The 23,866-nt window shown below is 41.7% G+C and overlaps 2 protein-coding genes across 5 annotated transcripts; one reads left to right on the top strand and one right to left on the bottom strand.

Moving 5' to 3' along the window:
- The first annotated feature begins 528 nt into the window (after window positions 1–528).
- Window positions 529–12,553, top strand: LOC144034750 (retinal guanylyl cyclase 2-like). Its single transcript, XM_077543766.1, has 24 exons — window positions 529–677; window positions 1,206–1,453; window positions 1,559–1,789; window positions 1,873–2,028; window positions 2,181–2,323; window positions 2,500–2,655; window positions 2,739–2,888; window positions 2,953–3,169; window positions 3,261–3,339; window positions 4,908–4,992; window positions 5,158–5,274; window positions 5,518–5,601; window positions 5,658–5,834; window positions 5,907–6,060; window positions 7,243–7,386; window positions 7,451–7,599; window positions 7,689–7,852; window positions 7,923–8,046; window positions 9,027–9,095; window positions 9,184–9,358; window positions 9,529–9,627; window positions 9,742–9,827; window positions 9,953–10,038; window positions 10,157–12,553. Exons 2-24 carry the CDS (start codon window positions 1,207–1,209, stop codon window positions 10,242–10,244), a joined length of 3,180 nt encoding a protein of 1,059 aa, XP_077399892.1. The 5' UTR covers window positions 529–677; window position 1,206; the 3' UTR covers window positions 10,245–12,553.
- A 46-nt stretch (window positions 12,554–12,599) lies between these two features.
- On the bottom strand, window positions 12,600–23,665 carry LOC144034748 (uncharacterized). Of its 4 annotated transcripts, none has more exons than XM_077543762.1 (33): window positions 23,331–23,663; window positions 23,179–23,238; window positions 22,470–22,535; window positions 22,332–22,394; window positions 22,221–22,262; window positions 22,063–22,089; window positions 21,934–21,972; window positions 20,968–21,840; window positions 20,788–20,889; window positions 20,237–20,329; window positions 20,089–20,151; window positions 19,940–19,999; window positions 19,832–19,867; window positions 19,664–19,729; window positions 19,520–19,564; window positions 19,382–19,450; window positions 19,224–19,295; window positions 19,062–19,148; window positions 18,142–18,204; window positions 17,526–17,606; window positions 17,339–17,449; window positions 17,224–17,268; window positions 17,101–17,154; window positions 16,919–17,011; window positions 16,097–16,216; window positions 15,906–16,016; window positions 15,794–15,835; window positions 15,657–15,719; window positions 15,190–15,258; window positions 15,060–15,099; window positions 14,672–14,723; window positions 14,255–14,600; window positions 12,600–13,299 (listed from the first exon to the last, which is right to left on the bottom strand). In XM_077543762.1, exons 1-33 carry the CDS (start codon window positions 23,337–23,339, stop codon window positions 12,898–12,900), a joined length of 3,564 nt encoding a protein of 1,187 aa, XP_077399888.1. In that variant the 5' UTR covers window positions 23,340–23,663; the 3' UTR covers window positions 12,600–12,897. The 4 variants fall into 4 exon arrangements, with proteins under 4 accessions (XP_077399888.1, XP_077399886.1, XP_077399887.1 ...); XM_077543760.1 differs by having other exon boundaries at window positions 20,788–20,892; window positions 23,331–23,662; XM_077543761.1 differs by having other exon boundaries at window positions 15,906–16,013; window positions 20,788–20,892; window positions 23,331–23,662.
- Between the last annotated feature and the right edge of the window lie 201 nt (window positions 23,666–23,866).

Genomic DNA, 23,866 nt, shown 5'->3' with positions numbered 1-23,866 from the left:
CTAAGTTAGCTAATACTAACAACTTTTTTTTATTTTTTAAACACACCTTATTTGTATAGTTAGTATCTTCTGGTTTTACCGAAAAATATTCTTGTGGCCGACATCATCTAACTTTTTGCTTCAATAATGTTAATGCTTCATAGTTTATGTCACTGAAGCGGGTGTCCCTGGTTTTCCCAACTTGAAAGTCCCCATGATGTCCACTGTGGTTGACCTTAGGCCGCTCCATTTGTCTTTTTCAATGTCCTGCTGTCATATGTGCAAGTTGAAGAAGTAAGGCGTGAAGGTATGTTGTTGTTTTTGTTTAGTTTTTTTTTCAAATGTAAGGATTTAAAAGGAAAACATTGCCAGAAACAGATACTTGAAAAAAATCGACTTTGTGCACAGTAACTTTGTAAATAAAGTAACAAATGATCTGTACTTTGTTGCCTACTCTCCATGACTGCTAAGATGATGCGTTGAATGTCTTCATGGCTGATTGGAAAGTGTGGGCTCTGTTTCGCCAGCTCGCCTTGCACTCGTGCACACACGCAGCCATCAAGCCTCTCATTAGATGTCACCTGAAGTTAAACAAGATTAAAGTCAAAGCCTCTTTCTGGCGCTCGCAAGGCTTCTTCTGCCTGACTCAGCGTCAGTTTGCTGGCTTTCCTGTGGACAAATGAAGCTCCAAGACAAAGGTAAATAAATGCTTGCTACCAGGTCTTCATTTACTTATTCCTTTAATGGGCCTTTTTTTTTTTATCAAAAATTTTCTCATAAAATGTCAAGTGCATTTGTTCGATGGAGGACATTTCTTTTGGAGGAGGTTAAAGTAGGGAAATCTGATGTTGAATATTAAGGCCTTGGTAAAGTATGTATTTTGTATTCACTGGAATCCAACAGGTAACAGACTGGACTGTGATAAGAACTAGTTGAGTTGTCTAAAATGTTGCTGTTTATCAATTTTTGGGGCTTTTAATAAGGAGTTAGTCGAGTCATATTGTGGTAGTTCAGGAATTTGTATGGATCTACTTTTTGCAACAACAGATTGACGGTCACAAGCGTTGAGTGTGACATTTGCTGCTTGCTTGCTTGACTCCTCTGGTGAGGTGTTTAATCCTGTAAAGCTGTAAAAATATCCCTGGCACCTGGATTACACGCACACACACCGTTTTTTTTTCTTCCCCCAATTGGATGTTTTGCATTGTTTCTCTTTTGCCTCCCAGAATGACGATGCCGCTGCCCAGGTGGTTGCTGGGGGTGATTTTGTGGTGGCTGAGTGTTGCAGAGGTTTGGAGTGCTACCTTCAAGTTGGCTCTCATTGGTCCCTGGTCATGCGATCCGATGTTCTCCAGGGCAATGCCAACGGCGGCGGCCAACTTGGCACTCTCAAGGTTACGGGTTGACGGCAGCCTGAGCCGAGGCTATTGGTATGATGTCAAACTGCTGGATGAGGAATGTTCCACTTCCAAAGGTGTGTATCTGTACTGTATTTAATTGAATGTAATACCCTCCGATATGGGAAAGGGGAGCAACAGTCACCAGTGCACCAGCTGAACTGCTCGCTGTGATTTTGAAGCGTTAACAGAACTTGCTGACATGGAGGGTTACGGCCACGCTTACGTGGGACCCTTTAATCCCGCCCTCTGCCACGCTGCTTCTTTATTGGCTCAACACTGGGAGGCGGGGCTGGCGTCGCCCGGCTGCCTGGATGCCGATTGGCCGAACCTGTCGCCCATCCCTCGCCCCAGCAAAGTCCTGTTCGCCGTTCTCCGGTTCTTTCACTGGGCGCACGTTGGCGTCATCTCCGGTCAGGAACGTGACGAGCTCAAATTTAGTCGAGAGGGTTGAAAGCCCGCTTACCGACTTGAGTTGTCTTCCGTCCCAACTCAGCTCCGGTTGATATTTGGAGGAGCACCGGAGAGGAAGTGGCTTCCGCCCTCAGGGCCCTCGGTTTGCCGGTCGGTCCCGTCGTTACCATGGAAACAAGGACCAAGGACGGCCCTCGGGCTGCACTTCAAGCTATCAGAGATGTGGACAAGGTCAAAGGTAAGCACTGTTTTCACAACTTTGGCAGTGCTCACTTTTTTCCTCACATCAACCTCAACTTTATTGACTTTGTTGGCGGACATCTGAAACTACTGTGTGTGTTTTTTTTGTTTGTTTTTTTACAGTGTTTTTTTGTTTTGTTTTTTTTACAGTGGTGATCTTGTGCATGACTTCTGTCCTCATTGGTGGGGAGGATCAGCGAAAGCTCCTATTGGCCGCTCTGGACATGGGCATGGTGTCTGCGGGCTACGTCTTTATTCCATATGACGCCCTGCTGTACGCGCTGCCCTACCAGGTAACTGATGAGTGAAATTGAGTTTTGTTATTATGATTACCCAAAACATGGAGCTCATCCAAAGCTTTACATAATGATGATCTTGTTTTATATTAGTCCACAACTGTTTGTGTAGTATTTACATTTAGCAAACAATGAGCAACGACTAAAACCGTTTTTCCCCGTCCTTGTGGAAGAACACAGTGTTTCCCCAGCTGACCAACAGCACCCAACTTCGTCACGCCTACGGCTCTGTTCTGACTGTCACCATGGCGTCGGATCAGAATTTCTACGAAGCTTTCCGTCAGGCCCAAATGAAGCGGGAGATCCGATCGGCCGTGGCAGCAACAGAGGTACGAAACTGAACGGCACAATCACGGCGATATCGCTCGAAAAATGTTATGACAAAGTGTCCTGGTGAATATCTTTCCAACAGGTGTCTCCGCTTTTTGGGACCATCTTCAACATGATTTATTTCGTCGCTAAGGCCGTGGAGGAGCGTCGTCAGGCGGGCGGCGGGCGATGGGTGACCGGTGGTCAATTGGTCCAGTCGGACGGAGGCTTTGACTACCAGGGATTCAACCAGGTTGGTTCTTGTTCCAAATCCGTGTCATGCTCGGTTAATAACCCGCCGCTGTGGCTGCCACCAGGTGTTGTACGGCGGCAGAGATGGCCACGGGATGCAGGCCGGCTATGTGGTGCTGGACTGCGACGGTGACAAACTTGTGCCCACGCACACTCTCGCTCCAACGCACACCATCGGGCCGGTTGGAAGTTTGAAGCCTCTCAGGCACTCCTTCAACTTCCCGGGAGGGAAACCTCCGAGCGCCAGCTTCTGTTGGTTCAATGCCGACGAGGCTTGCAAAGGTGCTGTATGATCGGTTTAAAGTCAAATGTGGGCACGATATGATGAAAGTGCAACATCGATAGGTCATGCCATTTTATTTTTGCCTTGTAGACACAGACGCTGTGACGGGCTTCTTCTTCTTCTTCATGTTGATCTGCATTCTGCTCGGAGCCATTTTCTTTTGGGTCAGGTAAGGAGTCATAATCATACGTAAATATTTGTATGGAAAACACTTCTAGGTAATGAAAGTAAAACAATCAAATGAAAAAAAAACAGTTAATATGGCACTTGCTGAGTGTCTTGTAGCAGATAGTGACGTATTCTTACATTGAATGTGCGCCCTTCATACCCTTCAAATGTCGGGTCTGTCGTAAACAGAGGCGCCCCTATGTATGCTAATTAGGGATATAACGATATACAAACATTGCAATACCATATCACAATATTGTGGGGAGGATGATGATATTAAAAAAGGTCACAATATTGTAAAAAAAAAAAAAAGAGCTCATACTTAAAAAAAAGCACATTGTTCTCTTGTACCTAACAGCAATGCACATGAACAGCATACAATCTCTAATAACACTTAATATTGAGGCACTTACTTGCTAATGCACGCACACATTGACTTCCTCCACTTATTGACTCAATTCACAAGCATATTACATTTCCCTTCATCTGACCATTAGCGCGGATTTTAAACATAGAAGGGCCAAAACATACCGTATGAAAATTGTATTGCACTAAAATACTAGCCACCAGAGGGTGCTAGAATTGCACAAATGGAAATCAACATGACTTTTTTTTTTTTTAACTCATTCACTGCCATTGACGGCTATAGACGTCAAAAATTAATTCGAACTATTTCTAATAGTTTCACATTTTTTCCCACTTTTGTTAACAAGAGCATGAAAACCTAGGATTTTTTTTGTACATTTATAACAGATAAAAAAAATTGTTATTAATCGTGAGTTAACTATTGAAGTCATGCGATTAATTACAATTTAAAAAAATAATCGTCTGACGCCCCCATTTTTTAAATAATATTTTCTTTCTTTTTTTTAAATTAGGGGCAACAGGCGATTAAAATGTTTAATTGTAATTAATCACATGACTTCACTAGCTAACTCTAGAGTAATCAAGAATTTTATATCTGTTCTAAATGTACAATACATTTTTTTCTAGGTTTTCATACATTTGTTAACAAAAGTGGAAAAAAATGTGAAACTAATAAAAATAGTTCAAATGAATTTTTGAGGTCTATAGACGTCAATGGCAGTGAATGAGTTAATAGATTTGCTGCTTTTAATATCACGATATTGCCGTTATCGTTACATCCCTACTAATGTTAGCACTGCAATTAATTGAAATTAAATTACAATTTCAGTTATTACACTCCACAGTTACAAAATTGGCATAATTGTGAACAAAAGTAAAAGATTATTAATACAAATTTTGATTTCTTTAAATGTATATATTTGTACCTTTTTATTTTAGAATAACTAATTTAATAAATCTTGCTTGGTCCAAAAGAATGTTGCATAATTATAGTGTTTCAAAGAAATTTATTTGTCTTCATGTTCTGTACGTTTAAAAAAAAGAAAAAGTTTTGTACCCAAAAAACAAATGATTGTCCAAATCGTGATTTCACTTATTACCAAATTAACCGTGATCAATATTTCCTTTCCTAATCGAGCGGCCCTAACTAATGTCTTCAATCCTTTCTTATCCAAATCATTGGATCACAATACGTTTGCGCAGGAAGCACAGGGGAGCAGAAAACACCTCGAAAATCATTCTGACGCTAGATGACATCGTCTTCATCGACACTCAAGTCAGCCGGAAGGTTTGAATTTAAAGACACGTTTTCAGTTCAGTTCAGTTCAGTTGGGTATTGGAGCCGCTTTCATACCTTGGTGGGGCAGCCAGTCTGCGCCAGAACATTGTTCGTCCTCCGTTTGAACTCATATCGATATCATATGTACTGTGTTGTTGCGAATGGACTCCGTAGAAGCTGAACGACGAGTCGATCATGAGGAGCCTTCTCGAAATCAAAACGCCGCTCCGCTCCATCGCCAGAAGCTACATCCTGACCACACCCGAGAGCTCCAACATCGGAATACTGGAGGTACTTTTTTATTATTATTATTATTATTATTTTATTTATTTTTTTCTGGAGCGCTCAGTATTGTTCATTCGGTAATTTTACCGATTTGACATGTCATCATCATTGCTCTCTTTTTTATTTTATTTTTTATTTAATTTAATTTAAAAAAATAAAAAAATTAAAAAAGGAATACTGGAGGTATGCGTGCCCTTTGACTGGAAGCGAATGCTCCTTTTTACTTTTCTAGTTCTGCTCTTTTATCAGGGTGACTGGGTTTGGCTCAAGAAGTTCCCGGTGACTGGGAATATGACAGCTGTCAATCAAAACACACAGAAGATCTTCAGCCAGGTATGAAAGAGATGCGTCGCAGGACTTTACCAAATCTCAGAATTTCTGCTTTCCAGTTGAGGGATATGCGACACGAAAACCTCAACCTCTACTTGGGCCTCTTCGTGGACTCTGGAATCTTCGCCATGGTGGTGGAGCACTGCCCTCGCGGCAGCCTGGCCGACTTGTTGGCCGACGGCGACATGAGGTTGGATTGGATGTTCAAGTCGTCCCTCCTGACGGACCTCATCAAGGTGACGGCACGATCCCCGCAGTCAAGTCCAAAAGGAACTGCAAGCTGAAAAGAATCCACGGGTGTGTTTCAGGGGATGAAGCATCTCCATCTACGGGGTTTAAGTCACGGCCGCCTCAAGTCCACCAACTGTCTGGTTGACGGGCGCTTTGTGCTGAAGATCACCGATTACGGACTTCCCATGCTCCTTCAGTCGGAGAGCTTTAACATTTCTGAGGACCCACAAGGTGAGGAACGAGTGTGGTCCACATAGAGAAAGATTAGTGCTCGCTCGCAAAGTTTTCGCAAAGTGCTTCACTTTTTCTACCTTTTATAGTTTTGAAATGCCCACTCATTCATTGCCATTGACGCCTATAAACGTCAAAAATTCAATTTAACTATTTCTATTGGTTTAACATTTTTCCCCCACTCACTAATGAGAGTATGAAAACCTAGACATTTTGTTTTTAACAATTATTTATTTTATTTTTTTAAAGAAAAGATTATTAAAAATTAGTGGCGTCAGGCGATTACATTTTTTTATTGTAATTAATCGCATGACTTCAATAGTTAACTCACGATTAATCACAAATTTTATATCTGTTCTAAATGTCCAAGATTTTTTTTTCTAGGTTTTCATACTCTTGTTAACAAAAGTGGGGAAAAAAATGTTAAACTAATAGAAATAGTTAAAATGAATTTTTGACGTCTATAGCCGTCAATGGCGGTGAATGAGTTAATGTTGTCAATTTCCTGCAATGTCTATGAAAGATGACTACACATTTACATACCACGAATGTCCACTTTGTGCTGTTTTAAGCGATTAACTCATTCACTGCCATTGACGCTATAGACGTCAAAAATGTATTTGAACTATTTCTATTGGTTTCAAATTTTTTCCCACTTTTCTTAACAAGAGTATGAAAACCTAGAATTGTTTTAATTGTATTAGAAGAGATATAAAATTTGTGATTAATCGTGAGTTAACGAGTCAAGTCATGCGATTAATTATGACTAAAGATTGTAATATAATCTTTTCTTATAAATATATATCTATATTTTTATTTTTAAGAAAAGATTATTAAAAATCAGGGGCGTCCCCAAAAATGTTTTTTTAATTGCATGACTTCACTAGTTAACTCATAATTAATCACAAAATTTATATCTGTTCTAAATGTACAAAAAAACAAATTTCTCCTGTTAACAGAAGTGGAAAAAAATGTCAAACTAAATAGTTCAAATGAATTTTTGACGTCTATAGCCGTCAATGGCAGTGAATGAGTTAAAATCGAATTCATTCATTCATTGTTTTACACTTGGCTGAGAAAAGGATTGAATTTAATCCATTTTTAAATCAGGTTATACCATAAAATGAGGAAAGGTGAATATTTTCTATATGCACTGTACTTTATGCGCATGTGTTGTGCCAGAGCTGCTTTGGACCGCACCCGAGCTTCTGAGGAAACCCGTCAGAAGTGGCACCGTGTCCGGGGACGTGTTCAGCTTCTCCATCATCATACAAGAAGTCATATCACGAACTCCCCCCTACGCCATGATGGACATGCCCGCCCTAGGTTAGGACGTTCTCGTGTTGCGCGTCCGTCACAGTCGACTCAGAGCGCTCGTCTTGTCCCTCAGAGATCGTGGAGCGATTGAAGGAGCCGCCCCCTCTCTGCCGGCCCCTCGTTCCGGTGGACGAAGCGCCGGCCGAATGCCTGGCGCTGATGAGCGAATGTTGGAACGAAGACCCCGCCAAGAGGCCGAGTTTCGATGATATCTTCAAGCAGGTGAAGCCACCGCGGGATGCTCTTTTGTAGGACCGGACAATCCGATGTTGAAGATCCTAGTCTAGTTCTTCGTTTTCATCTTGCCGCAGTTTCGAGGCATCAACAGAGGGAAGAAAGCGAACATCATTGACTCCATGCTGCGGATGTTGGAGCAGTACAGTTCCAATCTGGAAGATTTGATCCGAGAAAGGACAGACGAACTCGAGGTGGAGAGAAACAAGACGGACAAGCTGGTGGGACAACTGCTTCCCAAGTGAGACACGTTGGAAACACGTTATTAGAAATGGACGAGAATTTATTCTAATAACTGTATACCGTTTCAGGTCAGTGGCTCAGGCTCTGAAGAAAGGGAAGCCGGTTCGCCCGGAGCATTACTCGGACTGCACGCTCTACTTCAGCGACATCGTCGGATTCACGACCATCTCGGCTCTCAGCGAGCCCATCGAGGTACAAACCGTTGAAGTCGCACCGCCGTCGTCATGTGCGGCTGTGTACGTCTTATCGTTTAAAAACAAAAGGCCTTACTGTACTGTAGATGCAGATTTTATTTTTATTTTTTTTACTCAAACTATAAATATAAATGACAATTTTTGGGGCATATTATTCAAAGTTTTTTTTTATTTTTTATAAATGAACATTGAAAAATAAAAACATGACATAACATTTTTGTATCATGTCATTCATACTTGTTTTTTAAATGTGTCAAAAATAAGGCTTACTATGCATGAAGTCATTATAGTTTTTTTTTTTTTTAAAGGCCTTACTATTTCTGGTCCTTTTGAAAATGATCTTATATACATTATGCTCTTTTTTCTATTATGTCATATTTCAAAATGTCTTCCAATACTTCATGGCATTTCAAAATGCCTTACTATCAGGGTTATTATAGTTTTGGAATTTTTCATTTTAGTTAGTTTTTTTATTTCGTTTTGAGTTTTGTTTTTTCAATTGAGTTGTTTTCAAGGTGGTTCTGTTAGTTTTTATTAGTTTTCGTTATTTCATAAATGCTTAGTTTTAGTTAGTTTCAGTATTATTTTTAGTTTTTTATGTGTATTGTGCGCAATATTAAAAAAAAAAAACACCATGGGTGACGTCATCTGAAGGTGCTTTTCTATTGCTGCTGCTAGATGAAGTCACTTTCAAACGTCCTTATTCCGGTTAATATCAAAATAAATCTACTTAAAATCATATTTAAAATCATCCCCAAAGGCTCATGCATTAAATTAATTACCAAAGACTAAAACAAAGGACATATTTGCTATAATTATTGTTAGTTTTAGTGAGTTTTCGTTTTTATTTTATTTCATTAACAAAATAGTTTTTGGAATTTTATTTTTTTCGTTAATTTTAGTGTACTTTAGTACACTGCTAAAACCACCACTGTGTCATAAAATGACCCCTTTCTCTCCAACATCTGGTTTGTGTAGGTTGTTGACCTGCTCAACGACCTCTATACCATGTTTGATGCCATCATTGCGTCTCATGACGTTTACAAGGTAGGACTCGACCCCGGGGAAGATTTGAAGCAGGTACGAGCGTCTCTGTTTTAAGTCAAGCTAATTGTATTTTGTGTTTTGTGTTCAGGTGGAAACGATTGGCGACGCCTACATGGTGGCGTCCGGCGTTCCCAACCGCAACGGCCATCGACACGCAGCCGAGGTGTCCAACATGTCGCTGGATATCCTGCACTCCATCGGAGCGTTTAAGATCAAGCACATGCCGGAGATTAAAGTCAAGATAAGAATTGGACTCCACTCTGGTAAAACATTTCAAAAATGAATGCCTTACTATACATGTCCATTTAAGTATTACAATACATCTGTCATTAAAAAACGCATATGTCAGCCAACTGTACTTTTTATGTTTTTAGCAACATTCAGTTGAACACAAGGAATAAAAAGAAACGGGAGTGTGTGATTTTGTGTCCAGGCCCAGTTGTGGCGGGCGTGGTGGGTCACACGATGCCCAGGTACTGTTTGTTCGGCGATACTGTGACCACCGCTTCGCTCATGGAAGCCTCCGGACTATGTACGTGCGAACATACAATCGTTTGTGAATGTTGGATAATATAAAAATAAAAAAAACACACAAAAAAAAAGACCACCTTATCTTTTTTGGTTATGTATCATGTTTGTTTTGTAGCATACAGAATCCACATCAGTCTCAGTACAGTGAAGGTCCTCTCCAGCCTCAAATTGGGTTACCACATGGAGACCAGAAAAGCTCAGGTAGGCAACACTTTGTGATCTCATATGTGCTGTGCTATATTGTTCATCACTGCTTATGTAATGTGAATACATAACACATGTACATGTACTGTACAGTGTGAAACAATTGGAACATGTTCTTTTAGGTGAAAGGTTCAGAGGACACATTTTGGCTGATGGGACGAGATGGCTTCAATAAACCTCTGCCTGTTCCTCCTGACCTCATGGGAGGGTAAGGGTTGATATTCACACTAAACATCTGATATGCTTTAGTATTTATTGATAGTGTTTTGGTGAGGAGGAGGAGGGGTGGGGGGGTCGTATGTCACTGAAGGTTATTTGTGTCTCAGGGCCAGTAATCATGGAATCAGCCTTGATGAAATCCCCGTCGAGAGAAGACAGAAGTTTCTGGACCGACAGAAGAAAATAAAGAAATAGACATTGCCAATTTACGTGCACACACATACACACACACTACCTCTAAGTCTGGGCTAGGACAATTTAGTGTAAATAAAAAAACGTTTTTTAAGGGGGGAAATAAACAGCAAAATAGGTGTGGACATTGTACTCTCTGTAGTAAACCAGAGGAATGAATTTTAGTAAATCAGACTGCAGGAAGGAAAAAAAAAAAACTTGCATGGATTCCTTCCAAACACGTAAAGTATGTAAAACAAAACATGTTCATATTGAGTCAAAATAAAAAGTCTTTTTTTTTATAAAGAAAATAAAAGCTAAAACAGAAAGGCATTAAAAAAAATGGAACAATTTTCCAGGTAAACCAAAGCAGTCATCACGAGGTCAGAGGGTGGCGCTATAAATCTGTGATTTAAAAATTCTGCCTGAATCATAGCCACGTTAATAAGGGTTGTAATAAAACAATCAGTTAGAAATTCAGTGAGTATTTAAGTGGGTAAACAATCCACTTAACCACCGACCACAGCACAGCGAGTTAGTGCCACAGAGCAGTCCTCTGTCCTGTCGCTTTGCCGACTCCGCCTTGAGCCATCTAGTGGTATAAGTGAAGCCACCGGAAGTGCCTTGGCGGCCATCTTACGTTGCCGCTTTTTCTGTGCTCATAGCTTGAATATACTGATAGTTTGATATGTTTCTTTTCGGTTTTCTCACAGCGCGGACGAACCAGCTAGTGTTCGTATCGATTTTTATGACATATCTCATACATTTGGACTAAATTGGGGAAACTAAATTATATTTTAACTGAAGATGTGCCGCCCTCAGCCGTGGGCTGGAGCTTCATAATTGTTGTTTTGCAGTAACTTGCAATGAGCTTAATGGGGTAGATGCCACGGACTTCCGGGTTTTCCACATCAGCGCTGTTTACGGCCACTGTTGGCTGCGTTCCAACACTCGCACCCCCACCCCTGCACCCCCCAACCGCGCGTTCCCGCTCATCGACGGGAGGGCGTCCCAGCTATCTGAAATGCTTCGGACACTGACACAGACACTACACACTCACAGCCTTGCACCCGTCGACGGGAACAGCAACCAAAGGGCACAAAGACGGATGTGCAACTAGGACGACGCAAACCGGAAACGGAAACAAAGTTGATGGGTGAAAACCCAGAAGTTGGAAGTCCCGCCTCCTCCGTGGCATATAGTCCATATTCTCCATTTAATTCAGAATCAGTTTTGTGTTTTTGGCTGTACGAGATTGGGGGACTTCATAAGACTCCCCCCAAAACAGTACATTAGACAAAACATTCCATTCACAAAAACAAAGCAAACCTCAGATTTGTGGCGGGAATACAATTGAAAAACAAAAGCAGGCCAGCAAATTGTGCAAGAAGCAAAACGTCCTTGTGAGAAACTGCAACGTCACGATAAACATTTGCTGATGTGCTCTCTGCTTACTTAGCTGCTATTTTGCCGCAACAGTGTACTGCACGCGATGAAACTTCTCATCGTGCACAACAGGTCACCTAATGAGCTGCAGGCTTACTTGCCTTCTTCTTCTGCACTTGTTGCACACTAGCGCCACCCGCTGACCTGTCATTATGACTGCTGGAAATTGTTGCCTTTCAAGGGGGAAAATCACACGAACAAATGTTGCTAGCACGGCATCATTTCTCGATTAAATTCTAATAAATTTGAATTATATTGTATTTATTACTTTCCTCCTTTCTTTCATTATCAGAGCGGTAGCAACAATTTTCTCAACCTGCTATTTAGCAGCTGTGGAATTTTGCTCCAGAAGACTAGATTCAGATTGTTTCAGGAACCACGCTGTCGCCATCTCCTGGCCAGTATAAGAAATGCTGTCAGTGTGCTGTAAATGAACACCGGCCAACACGCCAAATGCGGGTTAAAATTCATTTTGGGCAGGTGGTCATAATTTACTAGCCAATTTGGTGAATGCGTCATACATGACCGGCCAAATTGGTTAGTAAATTTGGCTGGTAAAGTAATGCGTTTGCTGTATCCTACAGTGATCACCATAAATGCCTTAACTATGGTATTTATTACTTACTAGTTGATATTTAGGCATATCTCCGGCAAAATTTTCATGGTCGTCTTTATTTAAACGAATATAAAAGATGCCCAACTATTCAGGGTCTTTTTAAAAAAAGGGGAGGGGGATACTTTCCTATACATGGTCATTTTTCTTTCTTTCAGTCTTTACTACAGTCCTTCCTTGAAAAATGCTGTACCATCCTTGCCTTCCCCCTCTGTTTTTATAGAAGCCTTATCTTGTTTTTGTGGTACATATTAGAAATAAAATTGCTAACTGACCAACTACCCATACACAACCTTTCTTTTAAAACAACAACAAACAAGTTTGAACATTACAAACCATCTTTATTTGCTTATACAATAGTGCACATTTCTCATTAAAATACAAAATGTAGTCTTAGTCTATACATAAACTAGAATACATGTATACATAAACCAAGACACCTACGAAATACAAGTGGTGCCGATGTGGGAGTCCTGAAACTGTGGCATTATTGCCTTCCTGTGCAATCAAAGGAGTTAAAGCAATAAGAAGGATGACTTCAATTTACAAAATAGGCGACATTGTAGTCCTTGCTCCTGTGCTTCAAACTGGTCCATATTCATCCTTGAACAAATGTGTTCAAAAGTTTCCAATGGCCTTCTGGAGCTCCTCCCTGATGGCGTTAAGCTCCACCACTCCATCATTGAGCATATTGGCCGCCTCTTTTATACGACCCACCACTTCCTTCTTGAAGGCTCTTTTCGGGGTCCGCGAGTCCTTGAAGTACTTGTCCATGCCGCTCTGAAGTCCTCGGACCAGGTATAAATTGGCGTCGGTCACCTCCATGGCTCGCATGACGGGCGAGTCCACCAAACTGATCATCTGGACCGCCTTGCGCACCTCCCAGTCCTCAGAATAGTGCTGCGTGCCGGACCGCAGGAAAGGATGCCCGCGCAGTTTGTACAGGCCGTGATTGACAAAGTGAAGGATGTCGGCCAAGCCCTGAAAGTCAAACTCGTACTCCTGCAGCACCGCCTCCACCTGCAAATCGGCGTACATGCCAAGACACCGGATGAGAGACTCCCACAGACCTTCGCATTAGGGTTGGAATGGTTCGCACCTTGGTTTTGCGGTGACGGTTTTCGATTCGGTACACTTTGACTGTTAGGAAAATTATTTTTTATTGAATAGTTAGGTTAAAAGTTTTCCCCAAAAAAAGTATTTTTACAGAATTATTATTGTAAATTTTAAATATATCTATGCCAGCTGCATATAGTGACAGGCAGAAAAATTAAATGCTCTTCTATTGGATGGCAAAAAAAAAAAAAAACCTGTGTACCCACAAGAAGTGGGAGTAAATTATGTGCAAGTCAAGTCTTGGTTACCACAAAATTTCAGTTATGTCATTACTTTATTCAAGCAAGTCCAAAATCAAGTCATAGAATCCTACTCAGCACAACAATAAATGTTTTCACTGATAAATATACCCCCAAAAAAGTATATTTATGTCTTTAAAAATGTAATAAAGAACATTTACATCACATTTCTTAATTTTTAGAGTATGAAATAAATGTATGCATTTCAAAGAATGCTTTTTTTGTTTGTTTGCCTACGTTTTTCTGTTTTAATATTGACTGTTTATTCATTCATTATTCTCCTAAATAAGTTGAGTCTTTGAACTAACAAGGCGATTTCCGTCGAGCTGTGTTGTCTCCAATGCAAGGAAGCATAAGAAGTGCGTTTTACGCACATATGCTTTTGGTTTCAGTTTCGCTGACGTCACGTCTGTTATAAGAGCAAGGCACTTGAAACAGGTATCTGGTGCTGAAAAAAAAAAAAGCTCCGTATGTGCCAATGGACTGAACACATATGACCCCAACCGAACCAGTCAAACCAAACTGTTTGAACGTTTTTCAAAAATCCTTCCACCCTCCCCTTACTTCGTTTTGCTCTCCACAATATGGAATAAATACTTGAATGTTTCAGTCTGGCTTACCTTCTTGCGCTCTTGAATGTTGTTGACGTTATCCGAGATGGTCGCAGAAGCCGAAGTGATCCCCCCGGCGGTGGCCACGCCGACGCCGACGGCCGTGACGATGAGCGAGGCGCCGAAGGTGAACGGCGCCAGGGCCAGGCCGGCGATGGCCGTCACGCCACCGACGGCCGCCGTGGTGCTGCCCGTGATGCCGGCCGCTTTGGCCTTCTGGTGGAAGGTGCTAAGGTGGTCGGCGAGGGCGTGGAGCTTCATCACGTGCTGCCAGAAGATCTCGGCGCGCTCCGTGAAAACCTTGTTAAACACCTGCAGGCCTCGGTTGACCTTGTCGGCCAAAACGGTGAAGGAACTGCCGGAGGTCAAAAGTTTGTGAGTTGACAAGTTCCGAAGAGGTGGAGGTCAGAGGTCAGAAGCACCTACTCTGATTCGTCGAGCTGTTTGGCCTCTTCGTCCGATGCCACCTCATCCCACCCTAGAAGACAACCCAGTGATGGACGCTCAACGCACAAAAGTATTAACTGGTAAAGGTAAACAAAAAAACATTTTTTTATCTTTAAAAAGAGACGCAGATCTTTCACTTTGAACTCGCCTCGCACCGAGAATGAGTCGGCACTTTTGAACGATGCAAATCAACACCTGCAGGTTGCTTGTAGTATGGTTTCCTTGCTCAAGCCGTCTTTTTAGTCTAGGTTTACCTTTTTTAAATCAACTTGAAATAATAATAATAATGATTGCATTGTAAGAGCCTGTGTCTGAAATAGAGGCCGAAAGTCTGAGTTGAAAGATTTGTTTCACTACAGTGACTCACTTTCTACTGTGTTCCACCATTCCATCAAGCTGTCTGTGTCCTGTGACAAAAACAAAACAAATGAAAAAAAGACAATGAGACAACAACACACTGCACGCGTTGCTATGAGTCATATCGGCAACACACTCACCCCGTCGCCCTCACTGTCCTCCAGACCCGCCGCCACACGTTCATCCTTCTGAGCCGCCAGCCACTCGGCCTGAAACAGAAGAATGATAAGAAAGCAGAGGTGACAAATCCAGGTGCAGAAAGTAAAAACCCCTCCACGGTTTAGCTTTAGCCCCAGGTGCTAGCTAGCTAGCTCCCACGGTGGTTGTTTACCTGCTAGGGAGCGCGCTAGCTAGCTAGCACAAAAGCCAAACTATGGCAGGGTTTTTACTTTTTGGACCTGGATTTGCCACCTCTGTAAGAAAGCCACCAGGTATCTTAGAAATCAATTTTTTTTTTTTTTTTTTTTTTTTTTTTTAAATCACTGAGAGTTGCTCTGTGACTGAGTATGAGCGCTATGTCGCTAGGCCAGTTGAAAGCTGGGAAGAAAAACAACAACACAGACTTCTGGTGGGTTTACATTCCACACGCTCATCTCTCACAACTGACCTGTGCCGCCTCTGACAGCTGGTTGACTGCCACGTCCTCGACGCTGCCGTCCCATGTTTTCTTCTGCGAAAGAGACACAATCAGAAACAAGTCGTTCAAGAGCCCAAATAAGCGCTCATGCCTCTCGTGACTCTCACCTTTGCTTTGTGCTTTCGGAAGACTTTGCGCTTCCCCTTTTTCTGCCAAGAGCAAGAGTGTGTTGAGTCTCCCAAGCCAGCATCCACCCAAAACATGATGCAATGATGTTACCTGTTTGGAAAGGCCCAACTCGTCCTGTTTGTAGTTGTAGTCCACTAGGGGATCTCCATGTTGTTTTCCACTCAAGACGACATCGTCCTCATCTGGCCAGTCGTCCGCCTGCTGACATAAAAAAAAAGTCATAATAATTTGAAGCCAAAGCTTCTGCAACACAATCAACAAACATTAAATGCAAAACATACACAGGATGGCTGTGCGCAAGCAGCATGGCCAAAAGTCCCCGACTCCCCCGGTCCAGGTGAACTGAGCGTCGGCTTTGCTTTGCGCGGCAAAGGGACCGGGGGCTTGAACTTGTTCTTTTTCTAAAAAGGAGGCGACATATTCACATGTAAACTTTTTCTCAAGAGAAACAAAGACTGAGGATGACACGTTCCATTGCGTACATGTAATTTTTTTTTTTTACAATGTATGAACAAGGACGAACGATGACAAGAAATTAATGAAATAGGGGTGTCAAAATTAGTGCGTCTATTTAAAGTTCCTTTAACACCACAATTTTTTTCCCTTTTTTTTTATTTTTTAAACGCACCCCTTACTGTACTTGCCTGTACTCTGGAAATTCCAGTCGCAGCGCAGCAGTCACGTCTAGTCAAAATTTAGTAAGTTACTTCATGTTAAAGATTACATAGCTCTTAATATGAAAATATGCAATTATGCCATCTAGTGGAAGAAAATTAAAACAAATCAATATCACACTCTTTTAGTTTTTTACAGCACACTACATCTATTTTATTTTAACTATTTTATGGATTATTATGAAATTACTGTATCAATGACTAAAATATGCAGCCATATTTATTTTTATTTTTTTACACTTTTATGTTAAAGTATGAAAACTTCAAAAAATATTTAATTTTATTAGAAAATATATAAAAAATATATTAAAAATATATTAAAAAATTGCGGTTAATTGTGAGTTAACTATTGAAGTCATGTGATGAATTATGATATTTAAAACAATTATTGCCTGACACCCCTAAATTGAAACAAGCAAGCAAACAAACCCCTGTGTAGTCATCTGCTGCATTCAGCGCTTCATAATCCAGTCGCTCTGCTGAGAGGCTTTTTTGTCGGGTATGAAACACAGACACATCCTCCTTGTACACACAAAAAAACACATCACAGTTCATTTCACTCCTAAACGGCACTCCGTCGTCTTCATATATGAGAAATTTTAATGATATACCTGGCTGATGGAGTGAAGCCTTTTTATCTCAGCCGTATCCCTAAAGTTGGGCTCCTAGGTGAACATCCACTTCATTAAACAAAGAATCAAAAAGTAAAAGTGCAAGCGAGTGTGTGACGGTACCTGCTGCCAAATGTCGGCACCACCCAAAACCTGCTTTTGTCTGTCCTGGAGGAAATTAAATCACACTACTTTGTAGAGCATATTGTAACACACCCACACTTATTTCAATTGGTACCTTTGAGTCCTTGTTCGGGGTGTATCCATACGCGCCCTGGGGCTCCTCTGCCCGAGAACTGTTAAACCCTTTTTGAGGAGTAAACTTCATCTTCAGCTTCTTTTTGCCTTTCTGGAGGGAAAACGAGCAGTCGTGTTGGCTAAGCATGCTAACTGCTCGGAGAGGGTGACGGGTGAAAAAGACTTACGCTGGTGTAGGCGTCGGGTTCGCCCATCTGCGCTCGTGCCGCCGCCTCTTCCTCACCTATGCTGTCATCAAACATGGTCTCCTAGAGGAGAGCGGCATTATTGGGGCGGGTGAAAAGCCATTTTTTATGTCTTTACTTTTGTTTTTAAATGTTGGATTTTGAATTACAGCATGTGAAGCATATAGAGTTACGTGGTGTATGAAATGCACTATAAATAAGTTTTTTTTCTGCAAGCAGTGTAAACAATGTGAAAAAGGTGCATTTCCCATGAAGCCACTTGTATAATACCCTCCCTTGATTTGGGATCCTACTAGCTGTCTAAACCACGGAACATGAAATAGTTTGACTTGTGAATGTGAGTTAAATCTGCGAAAAAGATTAAGAGTATTTTAATTTTGAAAAGACCTTACACTTTTTTTTTTTTTTTTATAAATCAGCCATTAAATAAATCTAATCATAGTAATACAATCAGACAACTGTGCTTATAACTGAATGCATGTTTGGAGGTCCATCAAAATACAGTAACAACCATATTCCTTTATCGTACATTTTCCATGTCAAACAGAATAAATGAAATAAATGGTTTGGAGTAAAAGTTTGTTTGTGTGTGTGTTACCTGGGAGTGCCATCTGCCTGTAGATTCTTTCATGGCCATCCTTTTATTCTGTAAGTTATCGTCCTGTCGTATGACGAGAAGAGCAAAACAGTGAGCAGAGCGGACGTGTTGGCATGCGTTCACCTCAGCGTTTTGTTTTTTTTAACCTTGCTCTCGTGTTAATTCCGTCAACAAAAACTAAACAAAAATCATTTTGTCAACACACATTCTTCACCTGACTAAAACCCTCATGTATAACCAATAACTGGGACTAAATCAGTATGCATTTTCGTCGACTAATGAAGACGAGACGAAAATGTAGTTCACTTAATAAAAACTGGACTCAAATCTATAGTTTATGAACAAAAACGAGACGAAAATCAGATGATTTTGTAAAATCTTGTCTCTACTAATCTGTAACTGTGACACTGTCATGTGACCCCCCCCCTTTTTTTTTCCTAATCTGCAGCTAGCACAAACATGGATTCATGGGGGAAATTTATAAATTAATAAAAAGAAAGAAATTATAGTTACTATGTAATATTAATTCACCATCTACAACATTATACCAATAATGTTAATCCAACTGCTAACTAAAGTTGGCTAATTTACTAGCTCATAGCATGAAACCATAGTAGCCACTTGTTGATATACTGTCTCAAAAAGATGAGGAAATTGATTTTAGATCTGAAATGTTCAACATAATCTGCAGGGGGGTGATATAGCGGTAAAATGATTGTTCTGACTAAAACATTGACAGTTTTTGCTAAAACTAGATGACTAAAATGATGTTTTGTTGGAATGAAATAAATGCTATATTTATAGTTGACTAAAAATGGACTAAATGAAAACAGGATGAGGTTGACTAACTATGGTTAAAAACTAACGAGCGTGATTGAAACTGGACTAAAATTAAAAATGGCGGATGAAATTAACACTACCTTGCTCCCTGCAGTTGGATGTCGTTGGATGAGGCTGGTGGACGCGCGCCTCAGCAGTTGGTTGACTTTTTTCTTCAGAGGTTTTTTCTTCACAACAAAAAGAGGTCACGGGAGTCAGACTTGGAAGGCAAAAATGATTGAAGGGTACAAGAAAAGTCGTACTTTGCCTTCAGACCAGCTTTGTTCTCCATCTTCCCTCCTGGCTGATGGGAAGTTCATCTCGTAGAAACCGTCCTGCGCACAACAAGATCAAAAATGAAGACACACAAAGCTCCTTCTCCTCCCATCACTTAGCTTGCTGGCTGATTCCCATCAGGTACCTTTGGAGTGTTCCCCGGAGGAGGCAAAGTCCAGCTGTGGCCATCCTTCATGTCATCAGATAGTTTGTCCTGGCGAGCGAACATCTTTGTAAGCACAAATACACTGTTGACGTACTCACCTTTAGCTGATTGTTGTACCTTTGAGGCTCCTTTGGACAACAATAAAAACTTCTTGTCTTTCTTCTGTGAAAGATGTAAACACAGTGAGCTAAATCTACAATCAGGCGTTGGCGTTGGGACTAATACAGTATTCTGAATGTGAACGTGCACAAATGGCATCACCTTGACATGTACTCCAGCATCATCTTGATCTTCTCCTGTTGCTCCTCCCACAGAGTACGCCCTAGCCTGAAAAGAGAAGCTCAGCTTTGTTGCCATCATTTTGGCTCTTCGCTGGCGCATCAAAAAAATAAAATAATAAAATAAAATAAAGATCAAGTCATCACTCACCTTCAGAGACTCGCGGCGGAGTCGAAGTTTTCCAGACTGGGAAGACAAAAACACAAACATGGGCAGAAATGTTTTAAAGCGGTGAAAGTGTGACAGCTGTTGTCTTACTGGTTTGAAGTCAGGGTGGTACTGCGGACTGTCTTCCGGCCAGTCTTCCACGCACTTTTCCTGTCAAGACATTCCATTTGCAGCATTGATAAAACAACTCATTGGACCTGCGATCGACACTCCCTTTTCCGCCATCAATCGCAGCCCACCTGCCCAATCAGCAGGATTTCCTCAAGGACGTCAGAGTTCTCCGGGTAGAGCACTTTCCCCTCCTAAATAACACACAATCAACAGGGATCAATATATTGATCCAGCACCTGTTCCCTTACTGCTGCTATCCAGAAGTAAGGAGCACACCTGATGCTTGGATATGGCACCAAGGTCTGCATTGGGGAACACTTTGGACGGTTTCGGAGGAGGTTTTGGTGGTCCACTCAGCTCAGGTTCGACCTTTAAAACAGAAAAAGGGGAAGTCAACCCCCCCCATAAAAATCTTGACAATATGTTCTTTTAAGCCCTACAAGTCTTAATATGGTATTCTGGTTAATATTGGGTTAGTGAAATACGAGTTGAGCGGCAGTTTTTATCAGTATCAGAAGGCGGCCATTTTGCCACTCGCTGTCGAGTGGGAAATGACATCACAGTTGGTCAGGTAACAACCAATCACATCTCAGCATATCGAAAACAGGTGATCTGTGATTGGTCGTTCCCTGAGCAACTGCGATGTCATCTTCAAATCAGCAGCAAGTGGCAAAATGGCCGCCCCTTGAGATGATTAAAAACAGCTGGATTTTGCTGCATAACTCATATTCCACAAATGTAATATTAAAACTGAATGTCATGTTTAGACTAGTGAGGCGTTTAAGGTCAACTTCCTCTTTAAAAGGAAGGAGGCGATGGCGGCTTACCGTGTAAAATGGCTTGAGCGACTTGTCCGGCACAGGGGGCTTCCCCGGCCTGGGAGGTCTGGAACGCGGAAACGGCTTCGGCGTGCGCCTGGTGAGCATCACCTGCTGCAGTGTGATGTCCAAGAAGATAATTAGAGGAGGCAATGGAACTTTCAATTGTAAACAGCGAACGCTACACACGTGATTCAACTCTGTCGGAGAAGAGTCTGGCGACACCCTCAGGTTCCCGGCCTGACTGAAGGGGGTTGGCTGCAGGATTCCGTGTTTGCTTCCTTGAGGAGTGGTCAGCACAATGTCACGCGGTGCGTCCGAATACATCGATTGGGCAGTCCACTCCGGGATGTCCGAGGTTGATCTGGCCAACTCGCCCCCAGCAAGCGTTCCGAAAACATCCTTACTGTTGGGAGTCTTTTCATTGAACTTGTCACTTGTGCTGCCACCATCTCTGAATAGCTCCTTTGCAATCGGGCTGGAGGCATTCAAAGAAGGGGAGAATACATCCACATCAGATCCTGATAATCCGGAAGAAGTAAATTTGTCGTCATATGAGAATTTTGTTCCATTTGTCTGAAACAAATGTGACGCATTGGTTGAGGCGGAATAAAACAGATTCCCTGCTGGATCCTTTGGAGAGCCACGCAGATCTCCTTCCCCGTCGGAAGAAGGCCACAAAGGATCCGCCAGAACGCTGAAAGGCTTATTCAAGACTTTCCCTGAATCCTCTGGAGAAACTTCTACAAGGTCTTGCATGCTGGAGCCCTTTGAATGCAGGCTCTTAAAGAAGTTCTCAGAAGTGTTCTCTGGTGAGCTCAGGCTTACATTGCGAAATTGCCCGCTTGCGGACCCACTTTGGGATGTCAAAAAGCTGTCCAGCTCGTTGTTTAAGCTGGAGGTGTGGAGCAAGTCCTTCTGAGCGTCAAACACTGTGACTCCGTTTTCTTGCCGATCTAAAGGAGAAGGCTTGAATTCAGGGAGAGGAACGAAGTTGCCATCCGCTTGCTGCCACGGTTTTTGTCCAACATCCTCGCCACCGTTGTACTTGTACCCGGATTCCTATAATGCAACCATTGCAAAAAAAACAAAAAAAAACATAAGCCATCGTCGAGAAACTGATAAACAAGGAATGCTGCTGGTGCACATACATACCAAATGATAGGAATAAAAAGGGTTCATGCTGGCCACAGGCTGCAAGCAATAAAAAAAAGAAAAGCATGTTAAATTGGATACGGTTCATCCCACAGGTCAAGATGGGGGTGGGGAGGGCATAAACATCACCTGAGGGCTCGACCGGTAGGCTCCATTCTGCGGCAGCAAAATTTACATGTTAATAGAGGAGACACGCAAACTGGTTGTGCACGTCAGAAAGTGTGAGTAAAGGTGCAAACCAGAAAGGGTGTGTATGTCATCGGACTCAAAAACAAATTTGACTTCACCTGTGTCAGCTCGGCGTCAGCGGTCACGTTTGCCACGCCGTCCTGTAACAAAAATAATAAATAAATAACATATTAATTCCCAGTGTGTATACTTTAAAAAGAGTCTCTCACTGGGTTGCTTCTCGAACCGTCCGTCGGCAACCCGTTGGACTCTGAGGGCGACGGAGCGACGGCCTGAGGAGGCGAGATGACGAGATGATTGAGGTCTTGTTGTCATAGAAAACGGCACGTTGGCAAAATGATAAATACCTGCTGCTGACTGAGAAAGGGGCTTTGAGGGATTTTCTTCAGCATGTTTTGCAGCACCACAATACTCTGCAATGACAAAGACTGGCTTTACTCGTAATGCAATCATAGACAATAAGTGGCAAAGAAAATCAGGTCATCATGCTCTTCTTTCAGATGTAAGAACGTACAATTAACCTTTGTGTTCACCTGTTGCTATTCATACAACGCAAAGTCAAAGCCAGTAGATATTCATATTTTAAAAAAATAAAAATAATTATCATGTAAAATAGGTGCTTTAATTGTTAGGAAACACTTTACAAAACTAAATTCCCAGACTGGCTAGTGATAGTATTCCCCATACTGGACGCCAGAGCCGATCTGCTCTTCTTTATACTGTGTTCAATACGTAGCAGAAATCGCAAAGAAAACGGTCACTATAGATCTGGTATATTGTGATAAATACAGTACATATGACAAATTATTTAATACCTATATCTTATCAGTGCGATATAGTATGCATATTCAGAATGACTGGAAATACACTACTAAATAAAAGAGCAAAGTTAATTGAAATGAGAACATAAATAAGGTGACATGCGGAGGAGCGCGTTTAAAAAAAAATTGTCACATAGCAGCATGACAGTGCAAAACACCCACTTTCAGTGGCATGCTTTGTTATGGTTTCAATAACATGGATGACAATAATCCTGAAAATAAAAATAAAAATTACGGGTCGTCTGTTGACGGTGGCGCTCTCCCGCCGCTCGTCCCTCGACCACTCCGGAGCCTCCTAATTTCAACAACATTGAAATTCAAACCAGTTCAAATTATAACATGATAAAAGTAATCAGGGCAGTATGTGTCATGTTGTGCTCATCTTACCGCACTCATTTTGGCTCTCGTGTTGCTTTTTTGCTCGCCTTTTGCTTGTTTCTTCGAGTGTTTGTGCTCATTAACGTCCAGCTGTTGAACGCACCTGTATCAAGTATTTGTCTGAAGGCTTCAACATCCGGTAGGTGACTTTCAGGGTAAAAGTTCAATCCAGGAGAAGAGACGGTTGCTACAGTGCTTCTTTCATTCAGAATAAGAACGTGATAGTATAAAAATAAGGCTGTTATGTTTGCGGCCCACGAGATGTTCTATTCTAGTGTTATGCGTGCCGCACATTAAAATTTAGTGACGCTTATACGGCTTGTGTCCAATTCAGATGACTTGACATAAATGCCTGCATGTGACCGACCAAGCAAAAAAAAAAAGTCTGGAAGATCACAATGCAAACCGACCGGTTGTGCTTGCCCTGCTGTTCTTTTGTAATGACTCACCTCTTTAACGGATTGAATTCGATTGAATGTAACATAAACACAAACTAAGGTTAAGAGTCAAATCACTGCACATGCTGCTTGTGATTAAGCTTGCTG

Source organism: Vanacampus margaritifer, chromosome 15, assembly GCF_051991255.1.
Source record: "Vanacampus margaritifer isolate UIUO_Vmar chromosome 15, RoL_Vmar_1.0, whole genome shotgun sequence".
Lineage (NCBI taxonomy): Eukaryota > Metazoa > Chordata > Actinopteri > Syngnathiformes > Syngnathidae > Vanacampus > Vanacampus margaritifer.
This window is presented reverse-complemented; position numbering and strand designations above follow the sequence as displayed.

Bases quoted from the DNA above. Each gene is read 5' to 3' on its own strand.
- LOC144034748 (XM_077543760.1), bottom strand. The intron at 17,012-17,100 runs GTATATCATTAA...TGTGTGTACAAG, and splicing joins GGCTTCACTCCATCAGCCAG to GAGGATGTGTCTGTGTTTCA. The intron at 15,836-15,905 runs GTAACATCATTG...TGCTCTTGGCAG, and splicing joins AGTTGGGCCTTTCCAAACAG to AAAAAGGGGAAGCGCAAAGT.
- LOC144034750 (XM_077543766.1), top strand. From the start codon at position 1,207: ATGACGATGCCGCTGCCCAGGTGGTTGCTGGGGGTGATTTTGTGGTGG. The intron at 6,061-7,242 runs GTGAGGAACGAG...GTGTTGTGCCAG, and splicing joins CATTTCTGAGGACCCACAAG to AGCTGCTTTGGACCGCACCC. The intron at 9,828-9,952 runs GTAGGCAACACT...ATGTTCTTTTAG, and splicing joins TGGAGACCAGAAAAGCTCAG to GTGAAAGGTTCAGAGGACAC.